Raw genomic sequence first — 19,232 nt, 5'->3', positions numbered from 1 at the left:
AATTGCAATCACAGCTTTCTTGAATATAAAAAGTATAAATCAAAAATACTTTGCTATTAATATAAAAAGTCGTTAGTGAAAGTAAGAAGAGGTTGTTAATAAATAAAAATGGACTCGCTGTAAACGAATATGTTATTTTATCGACTTGTATTTATTTTATTTCATTTATTTTTATTTTTATTTCATACCAGGAAGGCATTACAGGTAAACCCCAATGCGCCTTCCTGGCCAAATTACAAACAATACAGCATTTTTTATTATATAAGTCGCTAAATTACGAGACACTGACTTAAACTCGACAATTAACGAGACATCTATGAATTGTACATACATTTTTATTGTAATATTTACATTAATCATACTCAAATAGTGGTGACATAGTGGGTAGGAAGGATTTTTAGCCAATTTTTAATCGGGAATCGTTTCAACAATGAAATCAGAGAAAATTGGCAAACTCTGATAGGAAACGATCAACCAGGAGTCACAAATCCTGGTCTGACCAGCAGCATTACAGACTCAGAAATTTTTTTTTTCAATCGAGGTCAGCTCAAGGGATCGAACTCGGCGCCTCTCAGTGTTAAGCAGAAGCTTAACGACCGAGCCACGCTGCTGGCTGTATGTATGTATGTATGTACATACACATATGTAAATGCATTCAGTATCAATTAGCTGCAATCAATATTGAGAGCACTATATTTTAGAGCCCTTTACGCAAAAAACCTCTTTGTCTATAAAAATCTAATTAAAACTAAGTACATAATTAACTCGGCAGTTTTATTACAAACCACATCAAAACTTTGAAACGTGGTACTTATTTTTGCGTTGTACTGAAAGAAATCCAGACGCAAATTGTTTTATTTTTTCGGAATGCTCGAAAGCGGCTCGGTAATAAATAACATTCTTTATTGCCAAGTCAATATTCTCGACTCGCTTCGGCCTTAGTTTCGTTAAAATGGCGCACATTTCAACGACCTGCAGTTTCTCTGTGTTTAACATATTATTTTATTAATATATGAATATGTAAATACTGTAAATATATACATAGGTTCATTTAAAATGAACATGAAACATATATGAAATTAATAATACTTAATATAATCGATGAGAGCAACCATTTGAGAGCAACCTTGTCAACTGAATGCTTTTTTTTTGTATACACACATTACTCCTTAATTTATTGTGTGACTTCTCGTGACCATATAAAAAAAATCAGACCCTTTTTTTTCATTATGCAAGAAATGCATCGAGTGTATCCCATAGACGTAGAATAACATCTTCTACATCTATGGTGTATCCTCAAAAGAGTGTTATCAAGTGTATCCTCAAATTTATAATACATATTAACATATTTCTTTGTTTTATTTAATAAAATACTCTCATTTTTTTTACCAAAACCGAAAAATTGATAGTGGGACAAGCAATATGGCAAGGTACATACTGTTGGCACCTACCTACATAAGTTCTCCGTCGAAACCAATATGCTCACATGTGGTATGAGCATTAAAGAATTAATAATAAAAAAATCATGTTTTTTACCAATTCATATATTTAAATATAGATTTACAACAAGATTTGTGTATTGAGTACCAAAATTTAAAATGAACAAACCTTATATTATATTATATATATTATATATGTACAGTCACTTTGTAATTTAACATATTAATTGATTAAAAAAATCTAGTATTCAAATTAAGTAAAAATGAGTTTAATATAGTTTCAACTGATTATTTTCATCGATGGCAGCTGATTGACCACCATTTCGCACAACGAATAAATTTCCATCGTAGTGCATTCTGCGATCGCCTTTTCTAAAATTGGACAAAACTCATTTACAAACTAGAAACATCTCAAACCATTAACATTTTAAGAAAGAGACGTACCTCACGAACAAATGCCCGTTTGAGATCAACGAGGCAGTACATTGAAATTGTGGATTTTTGATCGAAACGGCCCCTTGAGTCGGATTTAAACATATTTTATACGTATGGGCGTCGTGATAAATCCTAAAAGAATCGTACATAGAGTAAATTTGATAATTTCATCGCAACAATTTCGACCGATTTTACCAACCTGATGCTTCCATTCGACGACTGGCTTATACGAACGTTGCCGACTTTCCAATTTTCCTGATCGAAATCATTGAACCAGTATTGAGATCCGTGCATAAGCGACACAGCGTCACTAACGGAACCCCTGCCATATTGAGAATTGCTGGAAACGATACACAACGTTATTAATGTTCTCAACTATTTTGATCATACATAGCTGAATTTCATACAAATAAAATGCTTTCGAATTGAGATCGTCCTCCATTAATAAAAACCAATCCACAGTGGTTTTTGGACCACCAGCATCCAGTAAGAATGTTACGGCGCGGTCATCGGTAGTGAAAGACACGCCTTTCTTCCACATTTTTGCATATCTAAAACGTTTCGCACACGCTAGAAACAATATCTATTACTTTTTAAAACGACCATACACACATGATTGGTTTTACCTAATGCCTCTTTTGTTAGCAGCTTGTATTTCTACTTTCGATGTGTATTCGAAAACTTTTCCTTTGGGATGTTCCATGGCTGACATGGTTCCGCAAGCGGAAATTGCCACTTTTATGCCGTATTCCAAATTCACTAGATACACTCCTCCATCGATGGTTAATTCAAGTCTGAAATTGTCATCGTATAATTAGTCTAAATACGGTGAGCACAAAGAAAATTGATTAAGATGACTCACATGTGTCCTTTCAAAAGTAAAAATATTGTTCCGTGTTGTGAGACTTGGACTCCCGGCACCTAATAGAATTCAATATACAATTAATTTAGTACAATTTATGTGTAAAAAAGTATTGATACTTATTTGCATATTCTTTGTATACGGTGCATATTCTTCCGTCGTGCGACGTTGAATGATAAATCCTTGAAACGTTGAAACCAGTGCATGCCAGGAGTCAAAGGGGGCCCCCCCAGGGTTAAAAAAATTTGTCCCCCCCCCCCCCATATAACAAAATTTTCTTCTTTCCACCACGTCAGGGACGTCATTTCAGCGTTTTCTTGGGGGGGGGGGGCAGGCAAAGATTGGTCAAATTGAATTTTTTTTCAAAAAATCTTTTTTATATCGGAATACAAATGGAAAATATTCTTTGCATACACCTTATTGAGTTATAAAATATGAAAAAAATAAGCTTATTTTTGAAATAGTAATTATAAAAAAATATTATGTAAAGAGAAAAAACCGCCGAAAAAAGGAAAATTTTTTTCCACAAATCTTCACATGGTCAACATAAATCGACCATCAAACTGAGTCATCAAAAAACTATCAATTAACTTAATTTTTACCAACTGTCTTTTCACTTTATCTATGTACATGTACGTAATAACAATAGATAAAGTTTTGTTTGTTTCTCTTCAAAGCACATAGCAGCGATTATTTTATTAGTTACCCAAAAGTAACATACATAAGAAATAAACGTAGCATTCATAGATCCATAATATCTCATTAATCATTAAATTCATAATATTTTCTAATTTCACACTATTCCTTAGTTTAGGGGGGCGAATGCCCCCCTATGGCCCCCCCAAATTACGTCCCTGAAAAAAATGCATAATATTTTCAATTAATGTTAATTGAGGGGGCCCCTATCCTATATTTCTATTTACATGGATGTGTCTAAATTAGGAATAGATTTTATATTCGGAAACTGTTTAAAATTGTGTATTTAAATCTTACTATATCATCGAAGTATAATCAAATGTTATTTTGAAAGTATGAAGTAAATTAAAATCGCTGGTTGATGATGAATCGTCCTATCAAAATTGTTTTAAGCAATTCTGTTTATATTATTCACGAAAATTTGTTTATTTCCATTTTTATTTCAGTAGTTAGTTGTTACATAGGTATTGGTATATACATAATATTAACGTTGGAAATGGGCCCGGCAAAAGGGCCAACGCAAATGTTGAAACTTACATTTCGAGCCTAATAAAAAAAGTTAACCGATCCTTGGGCTGTTAAAGCAGGTATTAGTTGTTTGTATATATCGTAAGAGATTTGTTTTGTTGAAATACCCAAACTTTAGGTCCCAAAGTTGCAATATCCTATAAATAGTTAAAAAGTTATTTAATTTTACTGTGGGCCCATATTTTCTAACAGATAGTGGGGCCCACATGCCATCGGGCATGTTCGCATGTATGGCCAGTCTGCCACTGATATATATATATATGTATATATATACAATTATACGATATATATATATATATATATATATATATATATATATATATATATATATATATATATATATATATATATATATATATATATATATCGTATAATTGTTGAATACATTTTATGCCTGCCCGGAACTAATGCAGCCGTAGAAAGAGTCTTTTCACAGATGAACAAGTTGTGGACGACCGAAAATACGCAATTGCAAGTCGTAGTTCTTAAAGCGATGTTGTTAATTAAAATCAATTTTAAGAAATCCTGCCAAGAATTTCATTCTTATTTAAAAGCAAACCCAGTAATACTTAAGAAAATTTGTTCATCAGAAAAACATTCTTCATCAACATTCCTGTTCTTTTTATTAATAAATAAAAACTATGAAAAAATACGCGTTTTCTTGAATACACATATGTACTATTACGTAAAAATTGGTAGATGTCCCGTTTTGAGGAATACAATATTATCGGCACATTTAGCAAATATGTGATTTTGTTCCTTTATTACTATCATTATTATTATAGGATTTTGAAGTTTTCCAAAAAATATAATGAAAACTACATATACTTATTTTCGGTCAAGAATAAAACTGATTTTTTTAAGAGAATTACAAGAAATAATTAAAATAAAGTACTTACCGTTAACGAAATCAGATATGATAATGTTGAAACGATTGTCTGAGTAGTCTAAGGCAAAATTCTACATAATAATAAAAATCGAAAGCTTACTTCGCTTTCGAAGAGGCAAATGTGTACACTGTATACGGGTGAAATTCTAAATTTAGCCAAATTTCAGTACATACGCTATATTGCTTTCGGTACCTTTCCATCGCTCCCAGTTTGCTCAGAGGTCAAAAAATCAAGTTCTCGAGCAAATAAAGGTCATACATATGTACATATATGAATCATGTACATAAATAACACATATTTGGATATTTTCAACGTATCGACTGAAACTCATTTTGAATTTTTACGTTAACCATCGAAATTTTAAATACATACCCAGAATCCGGGTTTTAAGTCATATGTAGGCCGATGCTACCCGGCTGGGTCAAGTCCAGAGTGTTACGGGGACAAGTAGGAGATGGTGTAGAATATTATAGTCACAGATTTTGTCAAATGATTATATTCTTTAATTAGCAGTAAATATAAACAAGACTAATATACAAGTTTGTATTACAAGTTACTAGTCTCGATGTCCTACCACAAGTTACTAGTAAGGCAGTTTAATTATTAAGTGAGGTTCAATAGATCTAACATGAGCATTTATACACAAAAGAATGATAAGCTTTAACCAATCACAGAATTTTGGTAAATAACAAAGTGATTATGATACAGAGCAACATCCGTGTGTAAGACAGTTTTAATATTTGATTTATGTATCCTTTGAGAGTATCGAGACATTTTGAGTAGAAACACAATTTATCATAGAGATAAATAGAGATAATAATATTTTAGGGTTTACACGTATCGTGGGACAAAATGCAGCTATAGCAATAAAGATTATTAAAAGTAATACTTTGTATTTCAACAGGTCATTAACTGTGTCGTCTTATATAGCAATCGTGTTAGAAACTCGCATAAATTATAATAGATAAAAGTTAAGTAGATAGGATTGAACAGAATAGTTGATTGTACAGGATGGAAGCAATAGAGATATTGAAAGTCTCATAATTAATGAGGGATAGCTTTAAGAGATTACATCATAAGTAGTTAAATTAGAAACAGATGTTCAAACTTAAGGTTAAAGGGTATTATACATAAGTATATACATAGGTTGTAAGATCCTACCACATAACAAGAGACCCAAATTCAGGTCATGGATGGGACTCGGACTCGAAAAATTGTTTCGGCTTGCCCATGATAGGGAGGAATTCGCACGGGCCATAAACGATGTCTGCTCGTAGGGGACGAGTAGGAGATGGTATAAATTATGAACAATTTCAATGTTTATATTGTATTTCCAAAAGAAGCAGTTTGTATGTACATATAAACGTTATCTATGTATGCAGATATGATTAATGTGACGATTTATTTTTGTCCTCAAAACGGGACATCTACCAATTTGTACGTAATAGTATGTGTATTCAAGAAAACGCGTATTTTTTCATAGTTTTTATTTATTAATAAAAAGAACAGGACTTTTGAACGCTTGTGCTAACGTTATTAAAGAAATTAAAAATACCTAATAAATATGCATTTTTAGCACACTAATCATTATTCTGGAGATATTTTACAAAAGCATTCATACCTTAATTTCGGAAAAAGATAAACAATTCATTCAAAGTTTTATGAAGGCATACAACTTTACCCCTACCACCTGACTCGAATGTGAAAAGGCAAACATTTGTACTTATGTAGCTTCCATAACAATGCAAAGTTTTTTAAAAAATGTGTGTTTTTAACGGTCTCGATTTGATGAAATTTATCTAGTATAAGTTTCAGTGATGCTGGTTTTTTTTTAACTAGATGATTCTCTATTTAATAAAAAAAAACTGTGCGAAGATATAATATTAGGGCTTATTGTCTTTGCAAGAGACCAAGGGTAACAAATACTTTAAATAACCCTAACCATTGACGGAGCACCATCCGTACACATACATATGTAACTCCTATGATATTTTAAATTGTTCTAAATATGAAGAAACATAATTTTATTATAAACATCTTGTCCTGTCGTACGCTCGCTAGTTATTTGCAGCATAGATATTGATTCACTATTTTGTTTTAATTTATGAAACGAACGAATCCTATTTTTACTATTTCGCGGATTTTCTGTTTTTATCATTTTTTTTGCGTTGCACCGGTTAAAAACTACTGGACTATAATATAACTGGATACTGTTAGTAATATTGACTGTGTTGAAAGCCCCTTCTCGCGTATATACTTACACGGGTTAGTATGATAGTCATCGTTAGTACGATGGACTTTTCGGCTGAAAGATGTTCCGTTATAGAGATTTTAATAACTTTGTGACCAATAATAATCACCGAACCATTTGAATGAGTGTACATATATGTAAATACATGTTCGGGGAAAAACCGACAGCATATGTAATGTATTCGACAGCCAAAGATTCAATTTCCAGCCTGGGCGATTATAACTTTTATAGTATGTGATTTTATTAATTCAGCGAGTATTATTTCATTATTAATGTATTATATTTATAGAGATAACGCCCGATGAAATTACTCGTCATCGCACAAGCATGGCTTAAAATTAATTTGAATCTTATTTTTCTTTAAAATTTCACCCAACTCTTTATATGACACCTTAAAATTCCGTCTTGCCATCGTTTTTAAAGTAAAAATTCTCTCTGTTTTTGTATTTAAGTGGGAGAATTGAAAAGTTTAAAATGTTATTCTTAGCTTTTTGGCTCTGTATCTATCATTTCTCGTCTCGGTGATTACTGGTCACAAAGTCACTAAAATCTCTATGACGGAACATCTGTAGGCCGAAAAGTCTATCATACTAACTATAACTATCATACTAACGAGAACTTGAGTGCCGAATATTGTGTATTCGCGATTTTAATGGCAAAAATTGTCTTTGTGACTAATAATTCAATTATCCATTTCTCACATATCCATGTATGTACTTGTGGGGGAATCCTAGGATTGCGGAAACGATGCATACGATGTTTGCAGCTACGTATTTTGTATCGATGTACCCATTAGTTAGATTTTAAAAAATTCTTTGTAAACCAGGATTTACAGACTGCATTTCGGAACGCGGGACTGGTTACTAAATCGGGACATTCCCGTCAAAATCCGAATGACTGGCAACTTTGATGGTTAAAGTTTGTACTTTGTTAAACGTCGTCACCAATTTCGTTAACTTAACGTGACTTATCAGCACTGAACGAGTCATTAGCTATCATTGCCACAAGTTCTTTCACGGATCGAATCCTACTCGTATATTGTAGATATAAATAGAACAATTTCAATTAAAATTAAAAAAATAATTAAAAACCGGCTTTTGTTTTCCTGATTATAATAAAAACAGATATTCAATAATTCATTCTGGTTTCAACGTTTAAGGATCTATCATAGGATGTCGTACGACGAAGGAATATGCACCATAGTATGCAAATAATATAAGTATCAATATTTTACACATGAATTGTACTAAATTAATTGTATATTGAATTCAAATAGGTAAAAGGGAATACAGATCTCAGAACAAGGAACAATATTTATACTTTTGAAGGGACACATGTGAGTCATCTCAATCACTTTTCTTAGTACTCACCGTTTCTATTCTAATTATTATACAATGACAATTTCAGCCTTGAATTAACCGTCGATGGAGCAGTATATCTTGCGAATTTGGAATACTCCAGCGCCGCCGACGCCTCCGGCGCCCCCAGCGCCCCCAATGCCTTCGGCACCCCGGGACCTGAAAAAACTGGGAAACTGAAAAACTGAAAAAATGAAAAAAATGAAAAAAATGAAAAAACTGAAAAAATGAAAGATATTTTTTGATTTTTAAATGCTTTTTATTATTACGAAATTATGTTCACAATACATCTTATATCTATTTTAATAGCTACTGATCATTTTCTATTTTACAATTTTAATTTAATTTGGTTAGTAATCACAGTATTATATTATTCTAGTGTTAATCTAAAGCATAATAGGAAAAAGAGCTTAAAAACCAACTCAAAATAGAAAAATATGAAAAAAAAAAAATTTGTTCCCCATACCGGTTGACGGTTGATCGTCCGTCACATATATACAAACATAAAAAGATACAAATATATATATTTAGCGACAGTCCGTTTTTATATATCTTCTTATCTTCTAATATATAATTTGGAAAGAGACTTTGTATGTATGTATGTATGTATGTAAGTATCCTTCGTCGTCGTCCGTATATCGGTGACGTCATCGAACACGTGATTCGATTTTTTTCGATCCATAGGCGCCGATTTGTTTTTTTTCGATTCAATGGATTCACCCCCCGTGGGGCCCCGAAGGGCCCGCAGCCTTATGGGGCCCCGAAGGGGGCACAGCCCCATGGGGCCCAAAAGGGGGCGCAGCTTTATGGGGCGCAGCCTTATCGGGCGCAGCCTTATGGGGCGCAGTCTTATGGGGAAGGCTTTGCGCCTTTCGCAGATATAGTACATGCAAATAGCCAATAATTCGCAGATATGGTACCTGCAAATAGCCAATAATTCACAGATATAGTACCTGCAAATAGCCACAACCAATAATAAATGGTCAGTCTCCAAACATAAACGGTGAGTATTAATGTTAAATGGTAAGTTTTATTTTGAAGAATGGCCAATATTACTTTTTGGCTGGTATCACTACAAGGTTAATACGATCTGGATAGACAATTTCATCCAACAGGCATTGCAGTTATTCCACTTGTTATTTATGTTGAAGATAGATAATATAATAATGACCATTTTACTAAAAAATAATCACAAATTAGTCAAATTCTGCCCCTCCCCCCTGGAAAAAGCTGAAATGACATCCCTGTACTAGGTATTTCTACAACAAAAAACAATGAAGTATACAATTAAAATAACTTTGATGATTTCTTTATTAAATTTTTTTATTCTATATATCTACTTATCAGTAAATTTAGCTTTGCCCAATTGTCACTCATTTTGCTACTGGTGTTGAGGTATTGTCAACATAAAAAAAAGTTTGTCTTGACGTCTCGGGTCAGTTGTCACTTGGACATTTGTATTTACAACAGCATGGAGTGCAGACTTTGTCTGTGCTCTGCTCCACTCGATTCTTCCGTCTCCATCTATGACGACCCTCATCCACTGGTTCAGCGCATTCAGAAGTGCTGTCAGATGCCGGTCCGTTATGGGCATTTTTAATCCATTGCTATTAAAATTCGTTACCATTCGTTGTTATCATCCTCATTTGCAGGTTGAGAAAGGTGACAATTTGCCAGATACGATATGCTTGAGGTGTGTCAAAAATCTAGAATTAATTAACACTTTCCGAAACGTTTGTATTCAAAGTAACGAAACGGCGAAGCTGAGGTTAGTTGAACGTGTGCAAATTAAGACGGAAGAAGTTTTACTTGAAGATTTTAAATGGAAAGATGAGGTAAATATTCGTTTTATAGAAAATATAAATTTAGCGCCCAAGTTAACTATAGAGGGGGCTACATACGCTCCGGAATACCTGAGAGGTCTACCGTGATGTTGACGCAGACCGTAACGTGTGTAGGAAGATTCACCTTGAGGTCGAAGAGCGTACAGGTCACCTGACATCGTACCAAATTCTGTTCATTCGCCTGGGTAGAAGTATGGTTTACTGTCTCTTTATCCGGGATGTTCAAGGAGTTGTTCTGAAGTCTTTCAACAAAAATAAGTGTGTTGTAGAACTCCTCCGTCCGAAAATCTTCCATTAGTTCTGAAATTACACATGATAAATGTACAATTTGCATCCACTAATGCCATTTACACTAGACTGTGGCGACCTTTGTAGTTATAAAATTGCGAACCACTTCCACTCGGGAGAATAATATTAACCCTTTGCCCGCGGCAATATAATAGCGAACAAGCCCTGTACGCGGCGGCACCTTTTTCGCGAATTTGGCAATCGAGTTTTCGACCTTAAATACAGATTTTAATATTTACTCAAGTAACCAGATATGTTAATTAACACATAAAGTATTATTTTAAACAATAAAATACATAATATATCTCGTAGTTTTGGCTTAATTGTCAAATAATCATTGTTCATAAAATTGAGAGGTATCGTCTCAATTGTATGAAGACGTGACGTCACATAAACGAGGTTTCAGTATGGTTCCACAAAAAACTAATTTTGACTGGTGTATATTCATTTTAAGCAAATTGAATAGATGGCATTCAACTCTCAGTAATATATTCAACCAATTTTGAACCTTAAAACGGTTGAAATAGGCGCATATAAGCCTCAAAATCCCGTGCAAAGTTCAGAAATTCTATGGAAGACAGCCGCGCTACAGACTTGTCGCCCAAAGCATCCATAGAAGACGGCCGCAGGCAAACGGTTAACATGTTATCCATCCAAGCTGCCGAGACAGTGCGGGAAATTCCAATTTTCTTCAAAATCCTTTGCTATGCTTCTCCATTCTTCTGTCGTTTACTGAAACTGAAGAGAACAAATATAAACAAAAATATTGCAGGAGGGGACCTTACTGTAAACTCTCCAGCATCGACATCTATGCCCCACACAAGAACAAGACCACCTAAACGACCTTATTCTAATACAGCACTGGTCACTGATGTACTGAAGACAGTTAAAGAACATTTTAAGTGTAAAGAAGATCGCCACGATTTTTACGCCAAACATGTTGGCAATGTATTACGGGAAGTTAAATGAAACCAAACGGGAACCAAAATGCAACGAATCATGGCAGAAAAACTAATTGGTGAAGTTTTGTTTGAGGCTCAAATGGGCACTTTAAATAAGTCCCATACATTAACCAATCAATGGTCATAATTCCACACCTACTTCTTCCATTTCAGCAGATCCAATGCAAACTCCCCAATATGTCTACTCCCTCTTCATAACACAACTCATCTCCGTCTTCATACCTGGGAAATACGGATGATTTGTATTGAGTTTTGAAAATTTGTTCAAAAACCATTATAGACGGTATTAATACTACACGACTCATATTCACATTACTTTTTGTTTATTTTACATGCGTGCCAGTTGGCGTAATTTAAAACAATTTAAAAAATAAAAATTATTTGAATGTATGTATATGTACATTCCTTGTGTAGAAACGTTTCGCAAACTATGTTCCGAGGAACACCAGTGCTCCGTGACAATTTGGAAAGGTTTTATACACTGCAACACATTTAAAGTTATTCATATTGAAAGGCGAGTGATGATCAATCTCCACTGATGTTTAAGTTAAATTTTAAAGTAGATGAAGAAGTTTCCAAAGTATTTTTAGATCACTATGTTACATATGTACCTTGAAAACAACTCGTTTGCAATATTTTCCAGAGGACGAGTTCTGGGTTCGGAATCCATTTTCCGTGACAGCTAAACCAGTAGGCTTAAGCGCAAGTGACTATGAAAATGTAATTGATATAATTAGTGACTTCGATTTGAAACATAAAAAATACAAAGATCAGCCTTTAAATGATTTCTGGGTGAGTTTGTCAGAAGAGTACCCCAATTTTTCAAAACAAGCTATTATTGTTTCACTTCCGTTTTCTACAACGAATTTATGCGAAGCGGGATTTTTTTATTATGGAACGAAGTCAAAGTGAAGGAACAGGCTCGACGCCACACCAGATATTTATTTATTCACATTTTTATGTTTATATTATATTATAGTTTTATATCTTAAAGTAATTACTAAATAAATAATGTGTTTTAATAAAACAAAAAATTATTTTTACTAGTAGAAATTACTCAACCTAAAAAGTTAGTGTTCCGTTAAAATTTCCATTGCAGAAAAAGTTTGGGAAACCCTGGTTTATAGAATCCATTCAAAATATTGTGTTTCCTGAATTTTTACCATATTTTCTGATTTTCTTTATTTCTTTCATTATTAATTTTATATTATAAGATTTCATTAAATGTTTTTATTCTTTTTTCTTTCATTGTTATTTTTATATTATAAGATTTCATTATGATGTGGCGGCTCGCTATACGACATGGTCGAGTTTGGTCACCTTCCTGCGAGTGGGGACCAACTCGATTATGTTCGGAGCTGGCCACCTCACTCTGCCTTCAGCTGTCATAAATAAAACACGTGCATTAACATGCCAGTCGTCTCATTCGTTCATCCCCCATTATATGTATAATATGTTTTTATTATGTTATTTTCTTAAATGGGTTTTTACCTGTATAAATAAATAAATTAGATTCGCCATGTTTACGCCGTTTATATTACAAATAGTGAGCGAAGCCGGGTAAAACAACTAGTGTTCAATAAATATGGCGTGACCATCTCGTTCGTAAATGGACCTGAAATCTGGACCCCAATAATTGTGAATACAATTTAATAAGTTTTGTTTGTTTGTTCAAAAACAGAAAACAGACAAAAATTTTAGGAAATACGTAAATCATTTTAAGACTTTTGCGTTAAGTTCTTAAGGTGTGTAAAATCTGAATCGTCGCACTGGCCACGGTTCAAAAATCGCTCTGACATTTAACGTCAAATAAGTGTAATATGTACTCCAAAGCAGCTGTCAAATTGATGCTAGTCACTGCAGCCAACGTTCTCATAATACGACATAAATCGTAATTCGTAAATTGGGTAATTGGACTATTCGTCACTTTGCCGTGGTCATAAAGACAATTTTTGCCATGAAAATTGCGAATACACAATCTTTGGCATTCAAGTTCTCGTTAGTATGATGGACTTTTCGGCTGCCAGATGTTCCGTTATAGAGATTTTAGTGACTTTGTGACCAGTAATCACCGAACCGTAAATTGATATACGTCTTTTTTTCAAATATTACATATTAAAAACATCTAAGCACTTAGAATTTTAGTCTATTTTTGTTAATATAATAATAAAAAAGGTCAGTATAAATAATAAATGGTCAGTCTCTAAACATAAACGGTGAGTATTAATGTGAAATGGCAAGTTTTATTTTGACGAATGACCAATATTACTCTTTGGCTGGTATCACTACTGTTGCGTAGGGGTGAGTGGCGGATCCAAGTAAAAGGCCAAAGTCGTGTCACAGCATTTATTGATGATTAAGGAGATATGTACACGCACTGCCAGTTCTCCGTCCAAAATGTCTTGATATCGCCTAAATACCGCCTTATAAGGGGCAGGTCTCTCAGAGCATCTTCGACGTCCGATTTGTTTACCTATTGTTATGGTCACGTACTGGATGTGCCACGGAAGTTTCCCACGCTATCGCTGTGGATTCTGAGAACTCTACCGGACTGCGACCGAGTTACTGCTACCCCCGCTAATGCATTCAGGGGAGATAATCCTCGAAACCAATTACAACGGTCACACAGTCTCTGGGATGCTACTTGGCCTAATCCGATCGCACTTACTCGGCCTAATCCGAGTGTACGTAACACTACAAATTTAATACGATCTGGATAGACAATTTTATCCATCAGGCATTGCAGTAAGTTTTGGCGAATGTACGTCAAATTTTTATACTGTCTACTTGTTATTTATGTTGAAGATAAATAATATAATAATGACCATTTTGACAAAAAATAATCACAAATTAGTCAAAAATTGCCCTCCCTCCTGGAAAAAACTGAAATGACATCCCTGTACTAAATATTTCTACAACAATACACAATGAAGTATACAATTAAAATATCTTTGATGATTTCTTTATTAAAATGAACATTTTTTTCTATATACTACTTATCAGTAAATTTAGCTTTTGTCCAATTGTCACTCATTTTGCTACTGGTGTTGAAGTATTGTCAACATAAAAAAAAGTTGGTCTTGACGTCTCGGGTCAGTTGTCACTTGGACATTTGTATTTACGACACCATGGAGTGCAGACTTTGTCTGTGCTCTGCTCCACTCGATTCTTCCGTCTCCATCTATGACGACCCTCATCCACTGGTTCAGCGCATTCAGAAGTGCTGTCAGATGCCGGTCCGTTATGGGCATTTTTAATCCATTGCTATTAAAATTCGTTACCATTCGTTGTTATCATTCTCATTTGCAGGTTGAGAAAGGTGACAATTTTCCAGATACGATATGCTTGGTGTGTGTCAAAAATCTGGAATTATTTAACACTTTCCGAAACGTTTGTATTCAAAGTATCGAAACGGCGAAGCTGAGGTTAGTTGAACGTGTGCAAATTAAGACGGAAGAAGTTTTACTTGAAGATTTGACATGGAAAGATGAAATGGATGTAATTTCTCCATCAAACATTTGCGATTCAATCGTTGACAATATGACTAATGATTCTGAGGTAAATATCTGTTTTATAGAAAATGTAAATTTAGCGCCCAAGTTAACTCTAACTGTGCTTTTAAAGTGTCTCAAACGTTTAATATTGTATGACGTTTGTCTTATTTTACAGAAAAACAGAGAAAAGTTTATTTTGGGCAACTATATAACAGAAATGGTGGACGATATTGAAATTCCACATTCCGCACAATTTGGAATGGACCATCAGATTAACATTCAAAATATGTGTAATGACATAGAATCCCACTCTAGGATAAATCCACATGAATGTAATATTTGTTTTAAATCATTTACTCGGAAAAGAAATCTCGTTGCACATATTAAATCTCACACTGGGGACAAACCATATAAATGTGATATTTGTTTTAAATCATATTCGTTAAAAAGTCATCTTGTTGTTCACGTGAAATCTCACACTGGGGAAAAGCCACACAAATGTAATATTTGTTTCAAATCGTTTTCCCTAAAAAACAATCTTGTTGCACATGTGAAATCTCACACTGAGGAAAATTCGCACAGATGTGCTGTTTGTTTCAGATCGTTTGCTCTAAAACGCTATCTTGGCGCGCACATGAAATATCACACTGGGGTTAAGCCGCATAAATGTGACATTTGTTTCAGATCGTTTGCTCAAAAGTCTTTACTCTTGAGACATGAACGATCTCATACTGGAGAAAAACCATATAAATGTGATATCTGTTTAAAATCATATTCTCTAAAAAGTAGTCTCTTTGACCATTTGAAATCTCACACTGGGGAAAAGCTGCACAAATGTAATATTTGCTTTAAATCGTTTACTCGAAAAAATGGTCTTGTTTCACACATGATAGCTCACACTGGGGTAAAATCCCATAAATGTAATATTTGTTTCAAATCATTTGCTCGGAACTATGACCTTTTAAGACATGAAAGATCCCATACCAACGAAAAACCACATAAATGTGATATTTGTTTAAAATCATATTCTCTAAAAAGTCATCTTGTTGTACATATGAAATCTCACACTGGGGGAAAAGCCACACAAATGTAATATTTGTTTCAAATCGTTTGCTAACAAATCTCTTCTTTTGAGACATGAAAGATCTCATACGTAAAAAGTTGTATAAATTATGTGATTTTTTTTGCTTCAAATCTTTTTTTGCTCGAAAAAGTCATCTTCTACATATGAAAAAAACTTTTATTTAGTTTAATTTTTAAAATCTTATTTTGTTTTTGATAATTTGCTCACAAATTTATTAGTTTGGTTCGTAGTAATGTGAAGTATGCCTCAATCATTTGGTCTCCTTATTACCAAACTCATATTGAGCATTTAGAAACAATCCAGAAGCGTTTTTTGCGTCATTTATCCTATAAGACTGGTCTTAAAAACTGTTTCCATCTTATAATGACAGACTTTCTTTTTTCCATATTGCAAGTTTGTCTCAGCGCAGAAGGGTTTCTGATTTTTTAATATTATACAAGATTGCTAATGGTACTCTTGACACATGTTTTAAATGAGACTAACTTTAACGTTAATGCCCGATTCACCAGATGCACTAATCTTTTTTATCCACCAATTTGTCAAAGCAACATTTCTTTCAATAGTGCAATCGTTCGTATGTGCCGTATTTACGATAGCTTAGATCAGTGCTTCCCAATTACTTTCATGTCCCGACCCCCTAAATCAGAAATAATTAATTCCCGGCCCCTAAAAATTTTTTTTCTAGTTAAAAGGTTTATTTGGCAGTAATTATTACAATTATAATACACATATTTATATTCAACACAAAATTATAGGAACTTGCTTAAAAACATTTTTTTTAAATAAAAACTATGCACACATGAAACAATTTAATGCGATAGTTGAGGTCGCATGTTTTTACATAACAAATCGATATCGGGTTCAATGTCAGAATCTTCCAAAGTTTCCGTGGAAAGGCATGACCTTTGCTTATTTTTTAATATAATGACGAAAATGTTGTTTCGCATAGGTACGTAGTCGCGAAAGGAATAAGAGTTACCAGGGCTTCTTTTCCAATAGCAGGATATTCTTGCTGTCGCCTTAACCAAAATTTTGAAATACTTTATTCATTTAATTCCACTTCAAGCAAATTATTTCAGCTGATATCGATCAACTCTTCTTGGGCTGTCCACGTAATATGATCATATTTTAAGGACTTGGCAAATTGTGTTATTATCCAATTGTACCTTTCATCCTCATTCAAGTTTGGGAAATATTTCCTTAAATATATATATATACATTCCCTAAATATGTAATGTGGAAAAATATTCATAAATGAATATTTGTACTGTCTACTGAATATTTTCACGGCCCCCGCGAGAAATCCTACTGCCCCCCCCAGGGGGTCGCGACCCCCAATTTGGGAAGCACTGGCTTAGATGATTGTACCAACCTCTTTAGTGACTCTTTTAGTATTTTTAGGACAAAGGTGAAGAAAATAATCTGTGGTTGATTTGCTTCTTCACCTTCTTTGTCTATCTTTTTCTCTTTTACTTTATCTGTTTCTTTTTTTAAAATCTTGATGTTTTTGTAATTTTACTTTTTTATATTACCATGTGGTGCTCACTGTAAATGGAATATTATATTTTTATTTGTGTTTATTATTATTTTTTGTCTCACCATACAACTTTCTTTTTATATTTTATTCTGTATGTGTGCCTATTTTAATAAATAAATAAATATCTTGTTGGCAAGATAAAAACTTCCACTAGTGAAAAATTCACATGAGGCAAAAACCCCACTAGTGTTACTAGTTGTAAATAATTTTGTTCTGTTAATTAGTTCTAAATAATTTTGTATTGTATAGCCTATTTGAACATGGAAAGGGGTTTGCTACAAATGGTTGCAAATTACGCCACTGCATGCTCATTTCGATTGAATTTTGACTGTTTGAATTTCAGCATGTAAGAAAGACAAGATATTCATGGGGTTGCGCCAGAGAAATGTAATATTAATAGAAGTGGCTTTAGGTGTTATATTGTTGTCAAGTGACGGTTGTCCACAGACAATCCTAAATAATTTTAGTATCAGTTGTATTTGACGCTTGGTGCTCGACATATGTCCGAAAAAAACTTTATATTACTTGGAGATGGTCCATTGTCCTGAAATTTGCCCTAAACCCTGCCTGTTCTGTCGGTTGGTTTTCATTGAGGATATTCTTCAGCCTTTGTGTAATAATCTTTGTGAAGATCTTATAAAAAGAGACAAAAATTATTTTATATATTATGGGAGGAGGATATAACAGAACCTACATATATGTATAATTTACAATAAAAATACCAAAGTGTGTGGGAATATTATCAACAATAAAGAAACACAATTAATTATTAACATTTTGTTTATTTTTCATATACAATTCCACTTAAAGATCAATAAATAAATAAATAAAAATTACATGAAGAACATTTTTTATTACAACTAAGCACATACATATGTACATATGTTAAATAGTAATTTGTAAAATATAAAATGATCAAAAGGTCAGTAATTATAATAATAATAACTATTTATTATATAAACTTTAAAAATAATTTCCAAATCAAAAGGTTATAACAATGTGGATAAACACAAATCAGATGTTGGTCAGTTGTTATGAAACTTTTGAAATTTTACAAAAATAATTGAACAATAAAATAAATTGTACATTAAATTTGGTAATTTCATTCGTTTGAGACGAGTGAAAAATAATATTTTTAATAAAAGCAGCAATTAATATTGCATAGAAATAAAATTCCGTAGGAATTTTTTCTCAAAAATAAGCATGGAAAAAAACCGGTGACTTTTTCATCGTAAACGTAAATGAGGTTTGTAAAAATGATCTGATTACACTGGTTTTAAAAAAAACCGTCTTGTATGTATTACATTATCCAACGCATCCCGCATAGATTTTAACAGATTGTGATTATGATTGCGATCGCATGAGTTTTTTTTTTTCAAAAAAATTAAATATATTTTTAATTATTAATAATTCTGCAGCTCTACTGATTCTGAAAATGAATGAATCGATAATAATCAATTCCCAAGTAATAACTCTTTATATGATTTTGACAACGAACCTGAAATTATTATTGATAATGTAACGTAGAGATTAGGTGGGTGGTGCTCGTGGACCAATGGCTTAC

At 33.2% G+C, this 19,232-nt stretch overlaps 2 protein-coding genes and 1 long non-coding RNA gene across 4 annotated transcripts; 1 reads left to right on the top strand and 2 right to left on the bottom strand.

Annotated features, from left to right (window-relative positions):
- Window positions 1–1,708: 1,708 nt before the first annotated feature.
- Window positions 1,709–5,050, bottom strand: LOC143922267 (uncharacterized). Its single transcript, XM_077445493.1, has 8 exons — window positions 5,043–5,050; window positions 4,950–4,995; window positions 2,737–2,795; window positions 2,501–2,668; window positions 2,282–2,425; window positions 2,074–2,214; window positions 1,884–2,006; window positions 1,709–1,811 (listed from the first exon to the last, which is right to left on the bottom strand). Exons 1-8 carry the CDS (start codon window positions 5,048–5,050, stop codon window positions 1,709–1,711), a joined length of 792 nt encoding a protein of 263 aa, XP_077301619.1.
- A 4,704-nt stretch (window positions 5,051–9,754) lies between these two features.
- On the bottom strand, window positions 9,755–13,405 carry LOC143921880 (uncharacterized). Of its 2 annotated transcripts, none has more exons than XR_013261518.1 (3): window positions 13,045–13,387; window positions 11,100–11,329; window positions 9,755–10,603 (listed from the first exon to the last, which is right to left on the bottom strand). It is a non-coding gene; the product is annotated as an uncharacterized LOC143921880 (long non-coding RNA). The 2 variants fall into 2 exon arrangements; XR_013261519.1 differs by having other exon boundaries at window positions 9,788–10,603; window positions 10,671–11,329; window positions 13,045–13,405.
- Window positions 13,406–13,808: 403 nt separating this feature from the next.
- On the top strand, window positions 13,809–18,433 carry LOC143922266 (uncharacterized). Its single transcript, XM_077445492.1, has 3 exons — window positions 13,809–13,854; window positions 14,651–15,111; window positions 15,223–18,433. The coding sequence occupies exons 1-3, from the start codon at window positions 13,809–13,811 to the stop codon at window positions 16,138–16,140; spliced, it is 1,425 nt and encodes a 474-aa protein (XP_077301618.1). The 3' UTR covers window positions 16,141–18,433.
- Window positions 18,434–19,232: the final 799 nt, after the last annotated feature.

Source organism: Arctopsyche grandis, chromosome 2 (assembly GCF_051622035.1).
Source record: "Arctopsyche grandis isolate Sample6627 chromosome 2, ASM5162203v2, whole genome shotgun sequence".
NCBI classification, from domain to species: Eukaryota; Metazoa; Arthropoda; class Insecta; order Trichoptera; family Hydropsychidae; genus Arctopsyche; species Arctopsyche grandis.
This window is presented reverse-complemented; position numbering and strand designations above follow the sequence as displayed.